Below are 19941 nucleotides of genomic sequence, written 5' to 3'. Positions count from 1 at the left end.
TGTTCAATCACTTATTAAGAAGTGGAAAATTCGGGGATCTCTTGATACCAAGCCAAGGTCAGGTAGACCAAGAAAGATTTCAGCCACAACTGCCAGAAGAATTGTTCGGGATTCAAAGAAAAACCCAGAGGTAACCTCAGGAGAAATACAGCTGCTCTGGAAAAAGACGGTGTGGTTGTTTCAAGGAGCACAATATGACAATACTTGAGCAAAAATGAGCTGCAAAAATGGCCAAGTTGACCCTCTAGTGGTTTCAGCAGGAAAAGGTGAAGGTTCTGGAGTGGCCATCACAGTCTCCTGACCTTAATATCATCGAGCCACTCTGGGGAGATCTCAAACGTGTGGTTCATGCAAGACGACCAAAGACTTTGCATGACCTGGAATCATTTTGCCAAGACGAACGGGCAGCTATACCAATTGCAAGAATTTGCAAGAATAAAAACTATTACAAAAGACTGCATGCTGTCATTGATGCTAAAGGGGGCAATACATAGTTAATCTTATTATCTCACACCGGACTGTCATAAATTATATTCTCTCTTAACAACACACTGGCAACTTACTAATCAACCGACAGCTTGAATGTCAATACAGTACAATACAACCTATTGTATATTTTATATATACTATATATACTATTTTTTTTTTTTATTGTATAATGTGTATTCTATATTGTGTGTATTGTATACTGTACACTGTATGTTGTTTATTAGATTTTAAATTGTGTTGTGTAAATCTGATGTTTATTGTAAATTGGTATATGTCTCATCACTGTCACAACTATGATGTTGCTCGGAACTGCACCCAAGAATTTCACACACTATTGCACTTGTGTATATGGTTGTGTGACAATAAAAGTGATTTGATTTGATTTGATCTGAATAAGTACTAAGGGTAGGCAGACTATTGAACAGGGGTCATTTAATTTTTTTTCTTTGTTGCCATGTTTTGTTTTATGATTGTGCCATTCTGTTATAACCTACAGTTGAATATGAATCCCATAAGAAATAAAAGAAATGTGTTTTGCCTGCTCACTCATGTTTTCTTTAAAAATATATTACCAATTCTCCAAGAGTATGCAAACTTTTGAGCACAACTGTACCTACCTACCTACCTGCATCTCTCTCTCTCTCTTTCTCTCTATCTCTCTCTCTCTCTCTCTCTCTCTCTCTCTCTCTCTCATTGCAATTCATTTTATTAATTAATTGGCATATCATGTAATTAAAAAATAAAATAATAAAAAAATAAATCGATTGACAGCCCTAAAAGATAACATACTGTTTGTGAGATGAAAAATGTATTTGTCTGAAAAACAATAGGTGTTGGTAAATAACTAGTTTGCATGATATGTAAGCATGGTTAAAAAGTTAGAGCCACTGTAAAAATGTTTATACTGTGGCCACAAATAGTATAAGGACTATTAAGTCACACTTAAAAATGTCTGAATGTCATTGCATTAGACAACAAAATATCAAAGCAAGTTTCATCTGCAAACAAATGATATTAGAGCTTTTCTGAGAACTAACATCACTTAACATTTTTTGCAATTACTTCTAACCAACTGGTGTCAAGATATTTTTTAGTAGATGTTTCAGGTCAGTTCCCCTCAAGTTCAGGAAGAAGTCCTAGCAGAGTAACCACAGGTGTAGTTCATCGCATTTACTATGTTCCACTGAAGTTTGACAACCGGAAAGCATCCAAAAACTTTGTCTTAATTTAGATTTTTGAACAGTCTATTTTGTATAATTAAAAACCTAACAAACTTTTATTTTATTTTTTTAAGTTGTTTTGCTTGAAAAGTGTGGTTGTGCTATATTTCTTTTAAATAAATGATACTTGCTTTAATATTTTTATATCTATTGCAATGCCATTCAGACATTTTTTAGAGCTACTTAAACATCCAAATACTTTTTGTGGTCACTGTAAATTGTTACATCATGCACTTTCTCACAGCTACAAACAGGTGCACAGCACACACTTTTCAGTACAGGTCACATATAGTGTTAGACAATATGGCATGCTTTGAAATTGAAGCTCATTAATGCATTGCATTTTCTTTGAAGAACTTGTTTTAATCTCCAAGCTAAAGAAGATTAAACATCAAAGTTCCCCTGGGATCGATGGCAATGCATTAGAAGTGAACTTGTGCCTATTCACAGGGACCATTCTATTCACACAGAAGTTGTGAAGTGTAAACAAGTTTGCTAAGGTAATAAAGCATGCATGAAAGGTCTGATATACAAATATAAATGCAGAAATGAAAACTGAGATTTTCATGAGAATCTTTTGTTGACAAGTCAAAAAAAAAAAAAAAAAAGATATTCTTACATTTTTAAATGAACCTGCAAGGTGCCAAACAGTGAGTAATAAAACATATTGACTGCATTAGGGTTAGGAGCAGGGAGTGAGCTTGAGTTACAGGCAGATTGCTGATAATTGTGTCAGAAAGATTTCTGAAACCACCAACATGACATGAAATGTAACATATACCTTTTTTGTCACCATGTCAAAACTATGTTTTGACAGGGTGTTTAACTTTGGAGGCTTGAAAAAATAAAGAATAAAGAAGTCAGTTATTTAATCACAAAAGGCCTCATGGATCAAACATACTAATTGATGAAGTATGTAATCGGATTTTGATGATGTTCACAAGGTATTTTGTTAAGTATTCTGTGGGTATCTGACAAAAGACTAGACACTTTCAAGTCTAAAGGAAATCACACACAAGACAACACAAGCCATTTTTCCACCATCGGGCCGAACAGTTTTCATCGATCCAGGCCAGCTGGCACGGTTAAGATTTCTTTTTCCACTGTGGTACATAACAGATCCGTCATTTGGCGACACCGTGAGAGATGAACATTGGAGCGAGTGCAGCGTGCAATGGAGGATGATCGCATATTACAGTTTTTAGGACTGCATTTTCCCCTGATTTTACTCTGCTAACAAACAGCAAAGACATGGACCATGTCGCAAAAAGGAAAGTAAAGAGAAAAAGGTGCGAGGATTACCATAATTTGCTGAGGGCTTGTGTATGCCAGACATGAACGCGCAGAAAGGTAAAAGTTCCCAGACAAGCTAAAAAGGATATTTATTGACAAAATATTATATAAGTATTATATGAAAATAGTATATGAGAGTATATTGATGTATTTTGAGTTTAAATGAGCTAGTAATCTACTTCCCTGACGAAAAAGGCGTGTAGAAAAATACATGTAATCTACAATACTAGTTAAACCATCATAATACAATCATGAAGATACACTAAACGAGTGCCATGTACTAAAGCCATTCAACCAGCACGGTTGAGAACTGTTAAGTATGATTAGCTGACTGTGCAGAGAATTCCGGGCAGAGAATGGTTTATAATCTTGCCGTGCCAAAATGTGCTTAAGTGGAAATGTTGTGCTCAGAACCGATCAGCCCGATGGTGGAAAAGTGGCTAAAGAGGAACCCTTGAATTTATCTAATACTCTACTTCTCTAATTCATAAATGTCAGTTCGCTAGAATATACCAGATTCAATATATACCAAAAATATACCAGACTCATTATAATAAAGGAGTTCTAGAAGCAGGAATCTCAGAAAATTCAAGACAGCATAAATAAGACTTACAGTACACTGTGGTATCTGTTTGAGTTGTTTCAGGGTCTGTGACCAGATTTAATCCAAATGGGGGCTGAAGTCATTACAGGCTATTAATACACCAGTATGTGTTGCATAGCAGAAAACATTGCTCAATTGAAAAGTAACTATTTTTGCTAACATTTAGCAACTTACTGTTGTCATCCATGAATTCTGATTGAAGAGAGCATACCGACCGAAGTCCTCTATCATCATGAGAAACACTGTCGCCCTCCATTGCTAAACAGGAATTGAAGTCTAGGGCTTTTTCTGAAAGAATAAATATAAAACCAGAAAACAGCATTTCTGTAAGAGACACAACTAAGAATAATTGCAAAGATTTAAAGGAATATTCTGGGTTCAATACAAATTAAGCTCAGTCGACAGCATTTTTTGGCATAATGTTGATTACCACAAAAAAAAAATAAATAAATAAATAAATAATTTAAAAAAAAAAAAAAAAATATATATATATATATATATATATATATATATATATATATATATATATATATATATATATATATTTTTTTTTTAATTTATTTAATTTATTTATTTATTTATTTATTTTTTTTGTGGTAATCAACACTATGCCAAAAAATGCTGTCGACTGAGCTTAATTTGTATTGAACCCAGAATATTCCTTTAAATATATATATTATTTTTTTTATTTTATTTTATTTTATTTTTTATTTTTTTTACATATTTATAAAAAAATATAAAAAGGCAAAAATGTGGGGTTCAGTAAGGCACTTACAATAGAAGTGAATGTGGCCAGTACATAAACATTAAAATACACACTGCTTCAAAGGTATAGCCACACGATGTAAACATTATACATGTTAACATGAATTCAGTGTGATACATTTTCACTAGAACAGAACTCTGTTGTTGCCTAATGGCCTCCAAACAAAGATTCATATTGCACTTACCATCATACTCCTCCTCCCAGTCTGTTTGCTGTATGGAATCATTTTCTGATAAAGAATGGGAAGCTTTGTAGTGGGGTAAGTTAGGCGCTACACTACACACAGCTACAGTCTTCCGAAGACCAAAGAGTGGATCTGGTGTAAAGCCTGAAAACTCAGGCATGGAGCATCGGTTGTTTAGGGTTTCTCCAGGAATGCTGGGTGTGTAGGAGATGGGTCGAACAAGTACTTGTGGTGGAGCAACCAGACAGGAACCTTTTTGGGCCTGGTTGTATACATTGGACCTCTGAATATAAGAATCAACAGCATTGTACTTGTCAGTGTCTTTATCCTTCTCCTGAGGCTTACAGGTGCCATTCCACACTATTAAGAAAAGAAGTGCCAATACAAAGATGGCCGTCAGGAAGGCCAGCATTCCAACCAGCTCTCCGAGCCAAGAGTTCCAAGACGATGTCACAAATTGGTTCCTGACTTCTGCGTCCACCTCACACAGTCTCCCAGTGAAGCCCACCGAGCAGGAGCAGTTAAAGGATCCGTGCGTGTTGACACAACGGCCATCATTGAAGCAAGGCCTGTCCACACACTCATCTATATCAATCATGCACCTGAAAATTGCATATTTTAGAAAAACATACTTTCTCTGTTAAGCACACTTGAACAAATTCAATGTTATTGGTTCAGTCAATATACTTTTTTGAAAAAGCAGTAAGCTACATACAAGTAACTATCAATACTTTGTAGATAACTATGAAGTTAACTTAAAGCTAATTAAGGGGGCAATATCTTTCAAAACTATCCAATCTTTTAATTTATAATTTAATTAGAGTTATATTTTTCTGGCACAAGAACAATAAGTTCGCAATAGTGGGCAACAGTGACTGCACACTTTTCAGCCGTCTGGGTTCTGGAAGTATTTTTTCCATAGGTATTACATAAAGTACATCATTAAAAAGAGTTCTGAACAAACCAACCAGCTCCGAGGTGAATCGCAACATTACAAACTTTGATTTGAAGGAAAACAATATCTGAAAATCAGACAAAAAGACAAAGGTACAAGACTTTGTACATCTTTAACAAGGGAATTACTACAATCCCATGAATCAATGCGAATGACGTAATCGAAATAAAAACAATGGAAAAAGATTAAACTATTGATTTAAAGTTGTTTATTATAAGTGTAGGATCAATTTATTGCAAAAATATTCAGATATAAACAAATATATAAGTTGTTTGAGAGTGTGGGGAGACTGACTTGATTGCGTCATTCACAGTGCATTATGGGAGTTGGCGGTCACTGCACAGCTCTTTTGCTGTGGTTTGTTTGCCATGATTGGTGATTGGTGGATCTTTTTTGCTGGGTCTTTTTTGCTGGATCATGGATAGAACAGTTCTTGCAGTTCAGGAATAATGTAGACTGATGACTTTACAGTTGTCCTGTTTTTAAAGGTTTATAAGTTATTGTTAATAATCAATTCCCATATGGAAACATTTTATATGAGATTTTTTACTTCCAAAACCAAACTGTTGCACTCTATTAGAGTGACATCATCAAACTTAAACAGATGAGTTTTTTAATGAATACAACTAGGAAATGTGGACCCTAATTTATAGAGTATAACTTGAGTTGAAATTCTGACATTAAAAACAGTGATGTTTTATTATGTACTGCCACTCATTGGAAAAAGTAGCTCATTGATGTAAAAGGTACACAGTATTTTGAAAACTGCTGAACTACTGTCACGCTACTGAAAAATGTTGTTTTCTCAAAAATGTTTGGTCAGTCAGTTATTGTCTCGTTTTTAGCTATTCCCCGACAATAAGCAAAATACCACAATATGTCCCAGATGCTGAGTAAATAATATCAGACCTTTCTCCTTTGAATCCTGGCTCACACTCACAGATGGGTCCATCAAGACTGTCTATACACTTTCCACCATTACGGCATGGGTTCTCTTTGCAGAATGGTCCTATTTGACACCTGCAGTCACACAGAATTACAGGATTGGGTATACTTCTGTCCCATTTACAGGTCAACTCTATGCAAAAAAATATAAACAATTAAAATCACTTGTACTAAGAAAGCACAGTACCTTTGACCTGAGAACTGGCCTCTACATATACAGTTGTAATCCAGGTTATTTTGAATGCAGGTTCCTCCATACAGGCAGGGATTGGAGTCACAAGGACTTATACTGACCTCACAGTGAGTCCCAGTATATAAAGTTCTGCATTTACACAAATAACCTGCGAGGGAAAATCAAAATAACTTTTACATACTGTATAATATGGAGAGTAAGATATGGATTTATCAAATACGAAATCCAAATAAATTGTTTCCTTTTGTGTTCCAATGAAGAAATAAAGAAATAGGTTTGGAATAACATGAGGATGAGTAAATAATATAACTTCAGTTTTGGCGTGGACTATTTCTTTAATACAAATTCATTAATCTATGTGGGGCTTGATCTACCTCCATTCTGCGTCATTAAGCAGCTCCCTCCGTTGTGGCAGGGATTGCTGGAACAGTCTGGAGATGATGGGAAGAAGACACAGCCAGGAGACACTCCCACCATGTCCTCAATGGCAACCCCTGATAAACCATTTGAGTCCAAGGAGAGTCTCTGTCCGTTTAACACCACTGAATCCATGCAGCCCTGTAGGCTCTTTGATACAGGCAGATTGCTTCTGGAATGGGGAGTGTGTCCACCCAGGACCACCTGGTTGCCCAGGTTAAGGCAGTGAAGAGGGCCGGGCGCAATGCCCGATGCAGAATGGAGCTGATCAAGGACCAACCTGGCATGGTTACCCTTCACCTCAAGCTCTGCCATGTGCCACTGTCCATCATTCACCAGGACACTGTGTACAGAAACTGTAGCGAGACCCCAGCCGCAGTCAAACTGGAACTGCAGTCTGCCTCCCGCTATCTATAAAATGAACCAGATGAGAACATTTTCAGATTAGAAAAATTTTATAATAATGTCATTACCAAAACATTTCATAGATACAAAAACATTTACCCTGCAGTACTAAAAAGCTTAAACCATCTTAAGGTGGTGTATTGGTTTTAAGTGGTTTTAGTTGGTCTACCAGTCAGCCTGGCCAAACTGGTGTTTAGCTGGTTGGCCTCTAAAACCATCATAATAGGCCAGCCTGACCAGCTAACCACCTTGGCTCGTTTAAGCAGATTTTTCAGCAGGGTGTTGACTTCTCTAGGGAAACTGGTTTGATAAGACTTAATCTAAATATTTATGTAACTCTCTTTTTTTTTTTTTTTTTTTTTATTAAACACATAAAACAATCAGTCATTTAACATTCTCATATACCTCTAAAATGCTGTGGCCTTTTCCTCTGGCAAACATGACTGTTCCTTCTCTTGAGAAAGTTTTCAACCAAAGCATCACCTTCACTTCTCTAGTGCTTTCTCTCAGGCCATATTTAATGAAGCTGCTCTCACTAAACGTCATTGAAGATCCTCCTTGGGGCAAAGAGTAAAATAAAGTAAGTACCATAGTAATTAAAAATATACAGTGATAAGTATGGATCCTGGTTTGCACACCTTTTAAACATTAAAGGGATAGTTCACCCAAAAATGAAAATTCTCTCATAATTTACTCACCCTCATTCCCTCCCAGATGTGTATGACTTTCTTTCTTCTGATAAACACAAACAAATATTTTTAAAAGAATATATCAGCTCTGTTGGTCCTTAAAATGCAAGTGAATGGTGACCAGAACTTTGAAGGCACAAAAGGCAGTATAAAAGTAATCCATAAGACTCCACTGGTTAAATCCATATGTTCTGAAGTTATATGATAGGTGTGGTGAGAAACAGATCAATATTTAAGTCTTTTTTAACTGTAAATCTACATGTTCACTTTCACATTTTGGTGTGAAAGTGACATTCACTTTCACATATAGCCACCTACTGGTTGGGGCTGGTCAAAGGTGGAGATTAATAGTAAAAAAGGACTTAAATATTGATCTTTTATGTATTACTTTTATGCCTCCTTTATGTCATTTTTGGTCCTCCTGAGTTCTGGTCACCATTCACTTGCATTGTATAGACCTACAGAGCTGAGATCTAAAATGAGGGTGAATAAATGATTAGATAATTTTAATTTTTGGGTGAACTATCCCTTTAAATCTAGCTGAAAAAAATAACGGTTTTCACCATGGTCATTATATTTTCTACCTCAATACTATAGTTACTACAGTTACTGTACCACAATAAAAATATGGTAACTTGGTATTAGCCTTCATGTTTTTTTAAGGAAGAAAGTTGTGACAGTTTCTGAAAGCTTCTTATACTGTTTGAAGGGTACCCAATATTAATTTACTATAGTTAACAGAGTAACAATTGCTGTAGCTATGGTCCAGGATTTTGGCAGATATATATATATATATATATATATATATATATATATATATATATATATATATATATATATATATATTTTTTTTTTTTTTTATAAAATAAAAAAATAATAATACAAAATTACATACTGTATGTGGTTGTGGGAACTAGAGATAATTACAACTGATGATGTTTTTAAGGATACAATGGAGGGTAGGTATTTCTCAGCTGAGGAAACTCACTTCTTCCTTCTAGTTGATTAACTGTTAAAATACCTCACTCATCATACTCAAGAGAAGCTGTCATTCCATGCATTAATTATGGAAACACCCTTGTATCTTAAATTACCCGTGTAAACACTGCTCCACCTAAATATTAAATCTGCAAATGGCTGATAAATGAACCATTTATTTTTTTACTTAATAAATGTGTTTACACTACTATACCAACTTAACCACTAAATGCTTGCAAATTATTATTAATTATTAATTAAGAGAGCTGGGAACAAATCAGTTTACACCTATGATGGGTACTCTATTTCAGTGTCTCTTAAACTTTTTGTCTTAAATACCCCCACAGCCCCATCAGTAATGCTAAAAAACCCCTTTCTCCAAGTACCCTTCTGACACCAAACCAGAAATGTACTGTAGAAAAAGTAGCATTATTATTAATACTACTAAATAGTGGTCATCATTACAATGATTCAATGGACAGAAAACATTGATGCAGTGGCTGAAAAACAGACTCTTATGTAGCTTCCTCTTAATTTATTAAGAATGTTTTTACAAGACATTTACCTCTATCCAGTGTCTTCATATTATATTTATAAAATACATAAACAGTATGTTTGCTACTGTATGTGTGTCATCCACACAAATTATTGTTTTGCGATGAATAATTTGTGTGGATGACACATATACAGTAGCAAACATACTGTATATGTATTTTATAAAGTGTGTGTGTGTGTGTGTGTGTGTGTGTGTGTGTGTGTGTGTGATGTCTAATGTTACCTGAGCATTTGCCTTTTGTACCACCTGTGCATATGCATCTGTGCTTGTCTTCCACGATGCCTGACAAACACTCATATCCCTCTGGACATGGATTGTTCACACAGCTTTTTTTGAGCTTTGGGCATTTTCCATCTGAAAAACCATAAAATGTCACAACTTTGTCCATCTAATGAAAAGAATATAGAATGTAAGAAGTTAACATAGTTTACCTTTGCACAGACATTTGGCTGTAATGAGGTGTCTAGGTGTGACATAGCTCACTAAGGCAGTGCTATATGTAGACATGCTGGTCTGGTCCAGCAAAACCACTCGCCTGCACATGTTACCAGGGCACTCAAAGCTTGAGCACTGGCTGTTTAAAACCCTCTCTACATGTAGTCCTGTCATCTCTCTGATAGATTCCCTGGAAGAGTTGATCTTCTGAAAGAGGGCTTCCAGCGAGCTGGCACCTTTTCCAGATCTCTCAAAGAACAGAAGAACATCCAGACTGCCACTGATTTCTTCAGTCTGCAGACTGATCAGCTGCATGTCGCCTCTTCGGACCCCCGCAACACTGCGGACCGCTCTTTGGAAGTTCCTCCAGTGGTTCTGGATAAAATCCTCGGCGGTGATGTCAGTGAAGCATACAGACATGGAATTGTCTAGCATCTGCTGAGTGACCTGCTGCACATGCACTGTGACATTGGCTGAGGCTGAGAAATGTCCATCGCTGACTGAGACATTGAGCTGGTAATGACCCACATCCAGGCCTTCACGGGCCAGCAATCTGCCATCCGTGGCAACCACAGTAAACAAGCTGTTTGACTGAGGCTCCAGACTGAATGTGAGTGTGTCATGTTCATCTTGATCCGTGGCTTGGACTCTTCCCAGCATGCCTCCTGAGTACTCATCCTCTAAGAGGGTGATGAAAACATCCAGGGAATGCACAGATGGGGGATACAAACTCGATTGTACTACAAGCACACTGACAGATGTAGTTGATTTCAGTGGGGGCCTGCCATTGTCAGACACCTGTAATCAGCATACAGTATTTTTAATTTGAAACGAATTTAATATTTTATGATAATTTTTATTAATATCAAACATAATTGAAGTATATAATTCATAGCAGATCATGTTAATGTACAATCAAATAGTTAGAAATCTCATGAAACTTTAAAATACTGGATTTTCATATCTGTATTTAAATGTACATAAAATACATATATACTAAGCATTATAGAACATTTTAATGAATTATCAATGAAAATTATTGTAGAAGCACTTTACAACAAGGTTATTTAATTTAACATGCAATGGCTAACATAAAAATAAAAATGAGTAAAACTTTTACAGAATTTATTTATCTTGGTTGAAGTTCATTTCTATATACTGTATATAACATTTCAAGTTGTATAAAATTAACATTACTTAATGTATTATGAACGAACATTAATTAACAATGTACTAAATGTACAATGTAATAAATAATTATCCTAGATTGTGTTAACTTATGGTAACTAATAGAACCTTAATGTAAAGTGTTACCATTATTATAAAGCCTTGAAAATAAATTGGGTATTTTCTAAATTCTGTCAATTTCTTAGAGCAGTAAACTATCCATGACACTTGTTTAACACAAGAGGGAGCTTTCAACACATGAATCTGAGTCCCATTCTACAATGAAATCTTCCACTAAGTGGCTCAAAAATGTACTTGGAAGAAGCCACAATCCAAACGTATAAATGTCATTGTATTAAATATAAAAATAAGAAACCAAGTGCCCAACCTAGCATTTTAAAGAAACAAATATGTTTTATAAATTCACTAAAAATGACCTTGACACCATATGGCAAAAGGTGGTGGCACAAAATGGCCCTAGCATCATTTATTTGCAAATGCTACTTTGTTTGAGATTCTGTTATCTAACATAATGACGTTATGACATTTTAAGTATTACTTGAGTGTCCAAATACTTTTTGGGGCCACTGCATATTTTGATTATAATAAAGTGTTTTTACTTAAACACCAAATGCATTTCCTAGGTTTACATAGACATTAATAATACTGATAAAAATCAGGCCGCCATCCTCACATTCTTTATCCATGCATACCAAAAACAAGCAAAGTCCATAGAGAAATTAAATTAACCGAATTGAGCTCGAACCTGCACTTGCAGTATGTGCTGGCCCTTTCTCAATGGTACTGCTGTCCTGATCACACCCTGCTGGTCTATACTGAAAGTGTTTGTCTCATCACCCCTCAGAAAACTAAAGGAGAAAGGAGGCCCATTTTGGAGGAAATCATTGTCTGTTACATTCAGGTGTAGCACACTGGCCCCTGAGGGCAGATTCTCCTACAGAAAAGAGAAAGAGAGTCTTTCAAACAGACTTAAATTATCATAACCTAAGCCTAGGGCCTAGGCTAAGCACTAAGTAAAAGAGTGTGTACAATTTAATTTGCTCTACTCTATAGGAGAGGGTTCTCTTGCCTGGATGATGAGACTGTAGTTAGCCTGAGAGAAGACAGGGGGATTATCATTCACATCAGACACGACCATGTTGATTGTAGCACTGCTGGATTTGGGGGGATTTCCACTGTCAGAGGCCAGCACTGTCAGAGTGTACCCCGCTACCTAATTTAATGAGAAGACGGATGGATATGATCAAACTTCAGGTGCCATTCTTGCTTTTGCATGGAATGAGGAGTATGTTGACAAAACACATCATTTCAAGATCATGCCAAAGGATGCTATTCAAAGAGTCATGAAGTTTTACCCTTTCTCTGTCCAACTGATGGGCTACTTTCAGTTCACCACTGCCTGTGTCCATGATGAATGGGCAGGTCTGGTTGTTGTCCATAATGGAGTAGTAGATTTGGTTGTTTAAAGGTCCATCAAAATCATTCGCTAGTACCTGTGGATCATTACACTTGAGGTTTATCTCACATGAACCATATGTCTTAATTATTTATGTTGTTTTAGGGACATAATCAAAATAAAATCGTATAATTATAACTAGATTTTTGAGTGATGCTTTCCAAAAAACTTGCCACCACAATGCTAGGGTGGCTGCCAGGACATTAATACGCAGTAGCAACAATGTAATGAGTTTTAGTGCATTACTGTGTTTAGTTTAGTTTAGTTTAGTTTAGTCTAGTCCAGCCATGGCTGAAAATGTATCTTTGGTCTCAACAAAACACAAACAATTACATTTACAACATACCAATGCAAATACATTCCAGGTATAGTACATAGAATATAACAATCATTAGGAAAAAAATACATATAGCAAATATGATGCTCTAATGCCTTCTACTTTATTTTAATAAGGATGCCTTTTGCACATGGAACAAAGGATTTTTTATAAATTAACTTTGTGGACTTTAGTATCCTAAAACGTTGTCCTGATGGAAGAACCAGAAATTTCATGATTAAGAGGATGTATTATGTCATTTGTTATTGACAAGGCCTTTCTGTGCACTATCATAATGTATAAGTCACCCATTGATTTTGTCTGGCACCCACAATCTTTCCAGCTGTTTTAATAATCCTACCCAGTTTTGTTTTATTTGCCAACGTCAGTTGTCCATACCATACGGTTATGTTGAACACTAGAATACTTTCGACCAGGCTGGTATAGTCTCATTGCAGGACACCTTGGCTGACAGCAAACTATCTTAACTTCTGCAGCAATAATAACCTCTGATTTGTTATCTTGGAAATTAGATAAAAAGTTAGTTTGCTGTCAATTAAGGTCCCCAAATACTTAAAACAAACTAAATGAAATATCTTGAGAACCTAAAACATGGCTTAAACTTAACTTCCCACACTATACTTTACTTTTTAAAAATAAAGTGTTGCTTCAGTGCAAACATATGCAAAGCACTTACTGTCAGCACTATGCTCCCTGGCCTGCTGTCCTCCCTAACTACAGCCGAGTAGACTTTCTGGCTAAACTCAGGGCTGTTGTCATTAATGTCAAGGAGGTGGACAGTAACAGTAGCTGTATCACTGAAGGACTGTTTCCCTCTGGCGGTGGCCTTCACTGTTAGGTAATGCTGTGGAGAAACCTCATAGTCCAGTGGCTTGATCACAAAGATGTCCCCTGCAAGCACAAACATACACTAGAATCCCCATAGCCACAGTGGAGTCACACAAAACTGTCAAGCAGAGGGAAAAGTGTGTATGTGTGTGTCACCTGACTGTGCGCCAATGCTGAAAGCTCCTTGCTCGTTGCCGCTGGTGATGGAGTAGGTTGTCTGGGAAGTAATTTCCCAATCCCTACTTGCAGCAAAAACAGTCAGAAGCTTAGTACCTATCGCAACATCCTCAGGGACTGTGGAAACGTAGACTCTGTGCTCAAATGCCAGTGGATGGTCATTTGCATCCAGCACAGTCACAACCACAGAGCAGAGTGAGGAGAGTCTATGGGGAGAGCCCTGGTCTGTGGCACGCACCCTCAGTACATGTGTGGCTTTGGTCTGTCTGTCCAGGGACCTTTCTAAACTGATTATCCCTGAGCTCTCCTCAATAAAGAACAGACCTCCAGCAGAGTCTTCAAACGAGTAACGTATTTTACCGTTCATACCTGGAGAAGAAGAGACAAGATAAAGAAGTTAGGAAAGTGTGTTTTAAGATCTGTATCTGTGGAGTATCACACATTTTGTGGGCCCTCTCGAATCATGACATGGTGCTGTAGTTTGTACATTTTATAATTGGATTTATGGTGCTTAATGAAAAAAATGCAGCATACTCGATTTATCTAGAGGAGTCTACTTTGTTGTAGAGTAGTATTCATTGCTAGACTTGTGCTGTTTGTTTACTGGCTTGAACTTGCGTTGCTTAAACGTGTGTTGGTGTGTGTGCTATATTGTTTTGACTTGTCCCAGGGTATTCACTGCTAGATTTAGAGTTGTTTGTCCAGTGTAAAACCATCGTTGTTTTTAGTGTCTATAAACAGTGCTTCACTCGTTTTAGAGTATAATTTATTGCTGAAGTGTAGCATAATTTATTTGCGGTGTACTGAAGTCGCGTTTGTTCTAGTGCTGTTCACCTCGCGTGACCAGTTGTTTCGGTTGCCCACGTGACTAGGTTTGTGCTAAGTAGCATTAAGGCGTGTCCTGCTTTTTTCACTGTATGGCTCGTTAGTATCGCGTAGAAGCGGCAGCGGAAGTGATAGCCCTCGTGTGAAGACCTACTTGTGTAAAGACCAGTCTACCTGTGTGAGTCCACCAAGCAAGGACACGACAAGGTGCCACTCACCATAGCACTTAAGTATCTTTTGATTGTATCTCTTTTCTTATTTTCCTTGTACATACTAACATGTCTACTTCACAAATAACATATGCCTTCAAGCACATCCCTGTTATCTGTTACAGACCGTTTACACGATATAGATGCAAGACAAAACGCAACCCACACAACCTACGGCCACTTTGCACTTCAGCACCTGCTCTGCTCTCTTTCTCAGTGGGACTCTGGAACTGCCAGTCAGCTGTGAACAAAGCTGACTTCATTCCAGCCTTTGCCACACAGTCCACCCTCAGCATCCTGGCACTGACATAAAACATGGATATGTCCAGAGGATACAGCAACACCTGCTGCTCTCTCCAACAACTTTTCCTTCTCTCACACCCCTCGACACACCAGTAGAGGTGGGGGAACAGGTTTGCTCATTCATAACAATTGGACTTTTTCACCACACTCTTCTCTATGTAACAATGCTACTTTTGAATTCCATGCTATTACTACAATGCAACCCACAAAAATACATGTTGTTGTCATTTATCGCCCTCCAGGTCAGCTGGCAAACTTTCTCGAGGAGTTGTATGTCCTGCTGTCCTCCTTCCCGGAGGATGGTAAGCCACTTGTGGTTATTGGTGATTTCAACATACACCAAGACAAGCCCCAGGACACTGAACTGAATGCTCTTCTGGCCTCATTTGACTTGGAAAGACTAAGCACCACAGCAACACACAGATCGGGCAACCAGCTGGACCTCATTTTTACACGTAACTGTACCAACTCAAATATTCTTGTTACTCCTTGTCTCTGATCACTACTTTGTTCAATTCAACATGACTTTCCCATCTACATTAAAACAGACTCCACCTTTGGTTTCCTTTCACCGTAACCTCCGTTCTCTTTCACACTCTCGCCTTTCCACTGCTGTCTTTACCTCTCTTCCCATACAAAATGTATTTTCCACCCTTGATGTAAACACTGCCACAGACACACTAAGCTCTACTTTAACAACCTGTCTAGACAACATCTGTCCTCTCTCCTCAAGGCCAGCACGTACTACACCACCCAGCCCCTGGCACACTGACGTCCTTAGTGAACATCGGACTGACCTCAGAGCAGCTGAGAGGAGATGGCGGAAATCTAAAGATCCAGCAGATCTAGGTAAATATCAGTCTCTGCTTGCAACTTTTTCACATAACGTTAAATCTGCAAAAACTTTCTACTGCCAGAACAAGATCAACAGCACCACAGACACTTGCAGCTTGTTTAGAACATTCAACACACTTCTCTGTCCTCCCCCTCCACCGCCTGACACATCACTGACAGCAGATGTCTTCGCCACATTTTTTACTAATAAGGTTACAACCATCAGAAATACATTCTCAGCACCTCACCCTGTCAAACACCCATCTCCTGTATGCAACTCCTCTGTCTCTATGTTCTCTCCTCTGACTGACACTGAGGTCTCTAAACTCCTCCTCTCCAACCACCCCACCACCTGTTCCCTTGACCCCATTCCTTCTCACCTTCTCTAGGCCATCTCTCCGTCCATCTTACCTGCACTCACTCACATAATTAACACATCTCTACTTATAGGCACTTTTCTGACTACATTTAAGCAGGCTCGAGTAACCCCACTGCTGAAGAAACCCGCATTTAACCCCACACAAATAGAACACTACAGAGCAGTCTCTCTCATCCCATTCATGGCAAAAACACTTGAAAGGGGCAGTTTTCAATTAAATCTCCGCCTATCTCTCACAGGACATGCTGCTGGATAACAATCAGTCAGGCTTCAAAAGTGGACACTCCACCGAGACTGCCCTGCTGTCTGTCACTGAGTCACTGAGACAGGCGAAAGCTGAATCCAGATCATCCATCCTGATTCTACTGGACCTTTCTGCAGGCTTCAACACAGTCAACCATCAGATCTTACTCTCCACCCTCTCTTCACTGGGTATCACAGGAACTGTGCTTGACTGGTTTAATTCCTATCTCTAGATAGGTCCTTCATGGTAGCCTGGAGAGATGAGGTGTCCAAGTCACATCAGCTACTTACTGGGGTACCTCAGGGCTCAGTGCTTGGGCCACTTCTCTATATACACAACATCACTGGGACCCATCATTCAGGCACATGGTTTCTCTTACCACTGCTACGCTGATGACACGCAACTCTACTTGTCTTTCCAGCCCAATGACACCACAGTGACTGCTCGAATCTCTGCCTGCCTGGCAGACATCTCGGCCTGGATGAAGGAACACCACCTGCAACTTAACCCAGCCAAGACTGAACTCCTTGTCTTTCCAGCCAACCCTGCTGTTGAACACAACATCACCGTGCAGCTGGGTGCAACTACAGTAACGCCTTCCAAAATGGTCAGAAATCTAGGGGTAACCATCGATAACAAACTAAATTTCACAGACCACATCTCAAAGACCGCAAGATCATGTAGATTTACACTCTATAATATCAGGAAGATAAGACACTTCCTCTCTGAACATGCCACACAACTTCTTGTTCAGTCACTTGTCATAACTAGACTGGACTACTATAACGCTCTCATTGCAGGCCTCCCTGCATGTGCAATTAGACCCCTGCAAATGATCCAGAATGCAGCAGCACGTCTGGTCTTTAATCAACCAAAGGGAGCGCAAGTTACACCACTCCTTGTCTCTCTTCACCTACCAGTTGATGCACGCATCAAGATCAAGGCTCTGATGCTGGCATACAGAACAGTCACTGGGTCTGCTCCAGCATACGTAAAATCATTTCTGCAGAGCTACGCGCCCACTAGAAGCCTGCGGTTGGCTAAGGAACATCGCCTTGTTGTACCAACACAAATAGGCACCAAAACACTTTCCCGGACTTTCAGCTTCATAATACCGCGTTGGTGGAATGACCTTCCTAACTCCATCCGTGAAGCTGACTCATGTTCTGTCTTCAAAAAACGGCTAAAAACACATCTTTTCCATGAGCACTTAACCAGTCACAAAAATAAATAAATAATAATAATAATAATAATAATAATTTCCTTGTTGCACTTTAATCTGTTTTGAATGCTATTCTGATGCTAGTGAAACTTTGTAATATGGCACTTTTTCATACCACTGTCTCCTTAAGATGATTCGCTTATGCGTTCCTCTTTTGTAAGTCGCTTTAGATAAAAGCGTCTGCCAAATGAATAAATGTAAATGTAAATGTACAATAAAGAGGCATATAGGGGAGACCGGAGCTAGTTGTCACATGGAGAAGTTTTAATATGGCTGTATCTTAGTAAGATAAGATTTGGAGTCCAATTTTACACGTGTTTTTTCTCTAGCAGAGGATTTGTATGTTGGTTTCAAACACCTAGTTCAAACCCCTTTTAAATTAGATTCATTTTTGTGAATCCTCCCATCTAAAGTAAATTTTCACTATCATCAAATTTTTTGTTTGTTTAGTTTATGGGTAAACACGTAGACATAATCAAATTAAACTGGTGTCAACTACATTATGAAGGCAGATTTTACCAAAAGGTTTCAATGTGTTCAATATGTTCAAAGTCAGGTCAGCGCATGTTGTTGCATTTTTATAAGGGCAGGTTTTCACGTGTTTTAAATGTCATAATTTATTAGTTGTTTATTAGTTTATTAATATTTTCTGACAAAAACAATGTTTTGATATTTTTTTACATTATATTTAAAAAAAATAATTTTTGTAATTAATCATTTTGTGCTTCATAATTATTTTACTTTTTACATTTTCGGAAAATAGGTTCACATTAAGTTCACACTAAACCAATGCCACAGGTTTAGTGACAAATTCAGTTGTGACAACTTGCCCCATATGATGTAAAAATATACCATGCTATTGGGGCGTGTTGTCACAAGGTGTTTTTAACGAACTGTGTAACTATATAGCTTTTCTTTTTTTCTTTTCTTTTTTTCAAGATTTTGAGGTATGTGGCTATGAAGAAATTGACTTTCTTTATTTTTGACCTGTCCTGAGAAATATTCGATGTAGTAAGTAAAAAGCATTATACCTACAGTATATAGCCCCAGTCTCCCCTTTGCTATTTTTTTCACATACTTTCTTTTATTACAATATTAATAATAATAATAATAATAATAATAATAATTTTTCTCAGAACCTGAATTGAGGAAGGGCATATCATTATAAGTTGTGAGTTGGTTGAAACGGAGCACTTGCGGTAAGAGGATGTAAAATTACATCCCACGCAGACCTCTAGTCTATTCCATGTGATGACGCTGGAAATCTGATTGCTTCTTGTTGCCTTAATTTGCATTTTATACACAAATGCCTATTTCATATGCTCATTAGTGCAGTGAAAGCAGACCTAGTTGTTAGTGTTACCCAGTCGTCCAGCGTAATTGCCTTTGACTAATTAACACCTCTGAAATTCCTATGATGACAGCTGAGTGAATTGGAATTAATCACTTCACAATCTCCCCTCCAATCAGCAAATGCTCTTGAACACATCCTGTTGATGTTAACTCCTGGCTGGGCTCTAAACGGAGCTCTAACATGAGCTGGAAGAATGAACCAGTAATTATAAGACATTCACCCTGGCAGTTGTTTATTTTAGTGATTAGTGCCTACAATAGTGTTTGTGAGACAGACAGGCCTCCGCATAATGCTGCAGCAGAGAATCTTATCAAAGGAGACAGGCATCTCACCATCTTCCTGTGGTAAGACAGTTGGAACTGAAAGACACCACAAAGGTCAAATAACAGAGATGGGCAAATATGATCGGAATGTCAAAAATTTGAGTTAAACAAGCAACAGGCACTGGGCATGAGC

At 37.8% G+C, this 19941-nt stretch overlaps 1 protein-coding gene across 1 annotated transcript in view; it reads right to left on the bottom strand.

Annotated features, from left to right (window-relative positions):
• LOC127417939 (protocadherin Fat 1-like) overlaps positions 1–19941 on the bottom strand; it is a 51449-nt gene that overhangs the window by 2560 nt on the left and 28948 nt on the right. The window contains exons 14-26 of the mRNA XM_051658217.1: positions 14095–14484; positions 13787–14001; positions 12673–12810; positions 12387–12530; positions 12063–12251; positions 10126–10927; positions 9917–10048; positions 7877–8028; positions 7024–7477; positions 6644–6797; positions 6421–6531; positions 4557–5158; positions 3781–3894 (exon numbers count right to left, since the gene is read on the bottom strand). Coding sequence (XP_051514177.1) covers positions 3781–3894; positions 4557–5158; positions 6421–6531; positions 6644–6797; positions 7024–7477; positions 7877–8028; positions 9917–10048; positions 10126–10927; positions 12063–12251; positions 12387–12530; positions 12673–12810; positions 13787–14001; positions 14095–14484 — 3597 coding nt within the window. The remainder of the gene's footprint in view (positions 1–3780; positions 3895–4556; positions 5159–6420; positions 6532–6643; positions 6798–7023; positions 7478–7876; positions 8029–9916; positions 10049–10125; positions 10928–12062; positions 12252–12386; positions 12531–12672; positions 12811–13786; positions 14002–14094; positions 14485–19941) is intronic.

The sequence above is a fragment of the Myxocyprinus asiaticus genome, chromosome 27 (assembly GCF_019703515.2).
Source record: "Myxocyprinus asiaticus isolate MX2 ecotype Aquarium Trade chromosome 27, UBuf_Myxa_2, whole genome shotgun sequence".
In the NCBI taxonomy this organism is placed as follows: domain Eukaryota; kingdom Metazoa; phylum Chordata; class Actinopteri; order Cypriniformes; family Catostomidae; genus Myxocyprinus; species Myxocyprinus asiaticus.
The sequence above is the reverse complement of the archived record's forward strand: the minus strand, read 5'-3'. Positions and strand labels throughout refer to the sequence as shown.